Source organism: Acipenser ruthenus, chromosome 1 (genome assembly GCF_902713425.1).
Source record: "Acipenser ruthenus chromosome 1, fAciRut3.2 maternal haplotype, whole genome shotgun sequence".
In the NCBI taxonomy this organism is placed as follows: domain Eukaryota; kingdom Metazoa; phylum Chordata; class Actinopteri; order Acipenseriformes; family Acipenseridae; genus Acipenser; species Acipenser ruthenus.
Window position 1 is genome coordinate 117168623 of NC_081189.1, and position 6409 is coordinate 117175031.

Consider the following 6409-nt stretch of genomic DNA (forward strand, 5'->3'; position numbering starts at 1 on the left):
AGATCCCTGGATGTTGTTCTAGGGTGACTTCCTGGACGATTTTACGCCTTGCTCTTGGAGAGATTTTGGCAGGACGACCACTCCTGGGAAAATTCACTACTGTCCCAAACTTTCTCCATTTGGACAATATGGCTCTGACCATGGTTCGGTGGAGCCCCAGAGCCTTAGAAATGGCTTTGTAACCCTTTCCAGAATGATAGACATCAACAAATTTTTTCTGGAGGTCTTCAGGAATTTCTTTTGTTCGTGGCATGATGTGCCTCTAGAACCTGTATATTGAATTTAACGGTGGACGTTTTTTTGGCTTTATGCATGCATAGCCTGAAGGCTAAATATATAATAACCATACTCGTATGACTGTTTTGAAGTACTAATGCTGTTAAACCTGTAAAGAACTGGATCGCCCAGACTGCGTTTTACTTTTGACTTGGGATTTACGGTGGTCTGCGCAACCAACCAATCCAATTTTTAAAGCATTTAATAAACTGAATAGAGCACTACTACTGCTCTGATTCGTTAAAACTTCAAATCGAATGAGTCTGTGTGATTTTCTTGATTATTAAAAAGTTGTAAAAATAGCCCGCCAAGTGCACAAACAAAACCACTTACAGGAGTTTAAAACATCTCTGTCCTCCTTAAACGTCTCCCCTGGGTTTAAGAGTGTGCTCAGAGCATATTATATATATATATATATATATATATATATATATATATATATATATATATATATATATATATATATATATATATATATAAGAGTATGTGTGGAATTCTGACAACAGGCATTTTGTTTAAAAAATACAATTGCTTTCCCTATTATAATTTATATTATACATCAATAAACATTTGCATTTAAAACGTAAAAAAAATCTACCTGAATTCTGATTACAGGTCTGTGTGAGGAAGATAAATATCCAAGAATGTATGTACAAAAAATGTAAAGAAAAGGTCCTTCATGAACTGAAATGTGTAAGTCTTTAAACTTTCATTAAACTATGTACATGTGCAGTCACCTTGACATGGTTTGCGTTAGCTGTTATACATGCTGCTGTCAAACTGCCAGCAGCTCCTGAGGAGGCCTGCTGTAAATGAGGCTGATGTTAGCTACTTCTTTGCAGTCCAAATCAAATGCGGAGTTTGTGTTTGACAGCAGTTTTAGTCCTGTTCTATTTCAACTGTCATCTTTAAGAAATGACATCTGAGAGAACACTGTCTACGTTTAAATCACCATCAGACTTCAACTCTTTCCTATATATTTTGTATCGGTATATATCTTCTGTTACCAGGCATGCACAAAACATACTTTATCCAAAATGCAATGTACGTCATAGCCACAGATATTAATGCGTGTTATTGTTACAATGTTTAGCAACAGTGATGTAAACACGAAGGGTTATGTGTCATATAGCTTAGTATTTTGCTTAAAAATATCATTAAGACTTTAAAACCATGCATTATATATCCAAATGTAATACCCGCACAAATGCCCAAAACTAGCCCAAAAATTAGGCACCCGTCCAAAGCCATTTTTTCACGCACAAAAACAAAAAATGCAAGCCAATTGGGAGTGAACCCGTCCAATCTGGCAACCCTGATCCTGATAGGCTATTCCATGTATTTATAACTCTCTGTGTAAAAAAGTGCTTCCTTTCTGTTCTAAACTTACTTTTACTTAGCTTCCAGTTATGCTCTCTTGTTCCTTTCTCTGTGCTAAACTTGAAGTAGTGTATTGAGTTCACTTTATCTGTACCATCAATTATTTTAATGACTGCAATCAAGTCGCCTCTTTCCCTTCTTTCTTCCAGGCTGAAGAGATGTAATTATTTTAACCTTTCTTCGTAGATCATCGAGTCCTGGAATCAGCCTAGTTACCCTTCTCTGTACCTTCTCGAGTGCAATGATGTATTTTTTGTAGTGAGGTGACCAAAATTGTACACAGTATTCTAGGTGGGGTCTAACTAGGACATTGTATAATCTTAGCATCACCTCTCTAGATTTGTAGACCACACTTTTTGAAATATAGCCTTATATAGTTGTATAATTGATTATATAGTTTCAGTGCATTTTTCATACAGTATATATCTTAGTTTACTGGTCTGCTGTTATGAGTTGAGTTATTTTTCCTATAGCCGTACACAGGTCTGCAACGATGAAAGGGTTAACACAATAAAAACTACTGTACTGTAAAGGTTTAAGACTAGATTTAGCTATATATCAGCAAAGTATAGAATTTTCTTGAACTTGCAACAACATCCCCCCCCCCCCCCCCGTAATACAGTATGTTAAAATTGTTGTGTTTTTTTGTATATATGTAAAACGATAGTGGAGTGACGTAGTGCACACGACTATTGCAATTTTCCAGTAAAGCCAAATACTCATCTCTACAAATTATTTTCATATGAGAAGACATATAGCTAAATTGGGTTCTTTTCAAGGGGCGTGGGCTCGGTTGAATACATGAATCCAAACAAAATATATATTTTATAAACAAATAAGCTCCAAAATCTGATGCCAATTTAATAATACAATCATCTTTTAAAAGAGTATAACGAGCAGGTCTATGTCAGAAAAGACTGTTTATAACAAATTTAAACACCAAAACAAATTACTAAACAACAAAAAAAAAACGCGTTAGCTACATTTACCCTCTAATATATGCTTTAAATAAATATCTGATTAAAAATAACATAATATTTGGCACATTTAAACAAAATTGTATTGTCCTTCACCAAAAACATAGGTTTTCGGTTCCTTTTGCCGTTTTTCTCAATGACCATTTATAGATATTTATGCGTTGCTACGGTGCTTCTGCGTCACATTTTGAATACAATGACAATCACTAATGTACTAATGGTTGGAATTGTTCCCTGCATCATCTTGAATAAATCATTAAAGCATTTTTAAAATACTTTATTTACTTCAAATACAATATCAAACATGGAAATATGTACAGCTTTAAAAATGTACAACTAGAGGTGCTGTGCAAAATATCACATCGCCTTATATAACAAATACAGTCAAAATAACCTGAAGTACAGTTACATTTTATTACACATAAAACACAACGTTTAGAAACACCACTGCTCGATATTTTACTACTACAGAGACAACGGCTTAATAGAACATCGGTTATTGAATCAGTCGCATAGTGTAATAAAGATGTGCTGGTCAAGTGTACAAATATGATCACCCTATGAGGTTTTCACTGTACTCTGTAATGGTTTCGGGCAGAACGTTTCCAAGGATATACTGTTTTTTGTAAATGGTAAACAGTTTATAGTTTATAATAATAAAAAAGCTATTTTTGTGTGAATGTAAGATCTGCACACATCTGGAATAAAACTTAAAAATCTCGAAATTAAAGTATCGAAACAGGGTCTCGCAATTTGAAGTCTTTGTTATAGTCATAGGCTAAAAAAAAAGTTTAACCTTAAATCCAACTCTTAATTTCTTAAGCCTGATTGGTGAAATTCCGCCCCCCCCCCCCCATTTAAAAACGAACTTTGTAGTAAATCATGTGTAGAAAAACCAGTCACTGGGCACTCTGTAGGTTTTCCTGATGTTCCCAAGGAATGGGGTCCGTTTCCTCTGCTGCGGTTGTGTTTCGTCTGTGTTGCCAGAAGTGCTCTACGTCTGGGAGTATTATCCCCGTTTTGTTCGCGGATGCTTCTGTATGTTCTTCTATGGGCAGCGTTTGCAGGTCCTGAAGGGAATGGATCACACTGGTCCCCATCTCCGCGCCGTTTTCCTCTGCCTTTGGACTCCTGTTCTCCCCAGCGCCCCTCGGCCTCCTGCACTTCACCAATCCCCAAATACTAGCGAGCCCGTCTCTGAAATCCTCAGACATCGCCATTAATATCATCGGGTTAACCGTGCTGTTGACAAACAACAGCACCTGCACGTAGATCATGAAGGTAGCCGGAGGGGCACTGCTTTTGTTATAACTGTGCCGCGCCCAGATCCAACCTATCCACTCTGGCAGCCACATGAGCGCATAAGCGCAGCTGACACACATCAACATCAGGGTGATCCGTTTGCTCTGGTGCCGGGGATTCGACGTCCTGATTCTCCTGGGCTTCGTTCTTAGCATGGCCTTCGTGTAGCAGGTGACTGTGAAAAGCATGGGAAGCATATAAGCCACTACTGGGTAGATCTTACTGAAGACGCTCATGAAGTTTGACGCGTAAAATGGTATCTCAAAAACGCACAGATTGTTACTTTGCTCTTCTTCCATGGCAGTGAAAATCACATGAGGGATGGGCAGCACGGACGATATTGTCCATATTGAGAGAACTACGCCAATTAAGCGCTTTGGGTGGAGATGTAAAAACTTTGGCGGGTTCAAAACATAGTTGTACCTTGCCTGTCCCATGGCGGCCAGAGTGAAACTTTTGGCAACCAAGCAACAGTGAAGAAACCAATCTGTCGTCTTGCAAACGAAGCTTCCAAAAGTCCAGGATTGCTTGAAGTAAGTAACAGCGCGGATAGGAATGCAGAATAATATTATCAGCAAGTCGGCGGTGGTTAGGTTGATCACCAATGCATTGACGATAGAAGTCTTTCCTTTTCTAAAATCGTGAATCAGGATCGCTAATATCAGGAGGTTTCCTACAACTCCGACGAAACAGATCACTGCCAAAATAACAGGCAGGACTACGGTGATTTCCATCCCGTCCAAAAGTTGGATTCCGCCAGCAAAGTGTAACAGAGTAACATTCATCGACCCCAAATCAGGCTTTTGCACGGGCTGCGCTTTCAAACACTACAAATTCTGCAGAAAACGTGTTTACTGTTGACGCTGCTTCTCTTAAAATAATATAATTGTTTTTTTTTCCTTTGCTTTATAGCACGATGATAGCTTGTTTTCAGAAGTCTTTGTTGAGTTGATTAATTACCTCCACAGTATTGTAGGTAGAAACGCTTTGGGGTGTGGAAAGCTGAATCCCAGGAGCAGCATGGGAGCTGTCCTTAAACTGCGTAGTGCTGAAAAGGCTTGCCTGCAGGACTGCGTGGCAGAAGGGTGTGTAACTGAGCAGAGAAACAGGCATACGCTTTTATATTGCCTGCCAAGTAACTGGCGTCAAAATTTCACGTCACCAAGAAATAGAACCACCCATGGATTTTAATAGCGATGCTAAAATGCTACTAAAACACGCAAACAACCAATTAAACTTGGTTTAAGTTCAATAAGACTTAGTCACAACGGGTTGTATCAGTTCAGCCAACGTTTTGCTTGTTATAATACCCTTTATTATACTTCATTTATAACTAGGCACCAGGCCGCACAGCTTTTCTCTTAATTATTTTATTTTAGTTAGAAATTATACAACATGAACAAAAAGGGAGTCATTAAAATATTCCATCAATCATTAAATAAATGTGTCTATTTATAAAATTGTACATTCTTATTACAATGCTAATTAACGGGTAGAAATGATATCTTCGAAAACAAATGTGAAAGCGAATCAAAGGCTTTTCGATTTAATGTAACATTAATGTGTAAATCCTTTTGCACGATATATATACCTACACAATTGTTTCAGAAAAGAGTTAGAGTTAGGGTTAGGGTTAGAATGGGGGGTTAAGGTTAGGGTTATATCGTGCAAAAAATTAAGTGTTGCCATTAGTTTTTACCTCATATATGTTTATATTGCATGTTGCAATGAAACAATTCATCTTTTGTAATTATACTGTGTTTTCTGCAAATCAACCCATATATGGGTCTACATCTTTTCAAATCAAGCTCTGAAATAAATCACAAGTGATTTTGAGCAACGATGACAACAATAACAGATTCATCTTCTGTAACATAATGTGCATTCTTTAAATAACAGTAGAGCACCATCTAGTGGTAATGGCCGGTTTTATCTTCATTTTTTTTTTTTAAATTTATTTAATATGGACAAAGTCCCATCTGTACAAGCGATTATATTGAAATTACATTGTAAATTCATTACCATGTGTGTAAATACAATGTACAAAAATGTACAAACAACTGTGTAAAATATTCATTCTGTAAATTGTGTTATCACCAATATGTTTTTGTTGTATCAACAATACTTAAAGGTACAGAAATAATTTTTGCAGGGGCGATTACAATACCTTCATTTAGTTATAATAGAACTTCACCTGCCAGCAGTGTCCAGCAACAACTTTGTGGAAATGTTGAGGAAGCGACTAGAGCCAGCTTATGACAGGGCATCACAGGCAGCCATCAAGGCTAGGAAGAAGCAGAACACGTCTTACCAGAGCAGAGTGAAGTCGCCTGCTATGCAGGTGGCAGACCGTGTCCTGGTAGCAAACAAGCAGGCATGGGCCTGTCTCCCTGAAGTTGTGATTGCACAGTCTGGCGAGAACATGGAGGCCCAGAACCGACTGTCCACCGAAACCTGCTGACACAATGTACGGA

The 6409-nt window shown here is 37.8% G+C and overlaps 1 protein-coding gene across 1 annotated transcript; it reads right to left on the reverse strand.

Annotated features, from left to right (window-relative positions):
- Nucleotides 1–3506: 3506 nt before the first annotated feature.
- On the reverse strand, nt 3507–5017 carry LOC117420614 (G-protein coupled receptor 151-like). Its single transcript, XM_034034104.3, has one exon. The coding sequence runs from the start codon at nt 4718–4720 to the stop codon at nt 3533–3535; it is 1188 nt and encodes a 395-aa protein (XP_033889995.1). The 5' UTR covers nt 4721–5017; the 3' UTR covers nt 3507–3532.
- Between the last annotated feature and the right edge of the window lie 1392 nt (nt 5018–6409).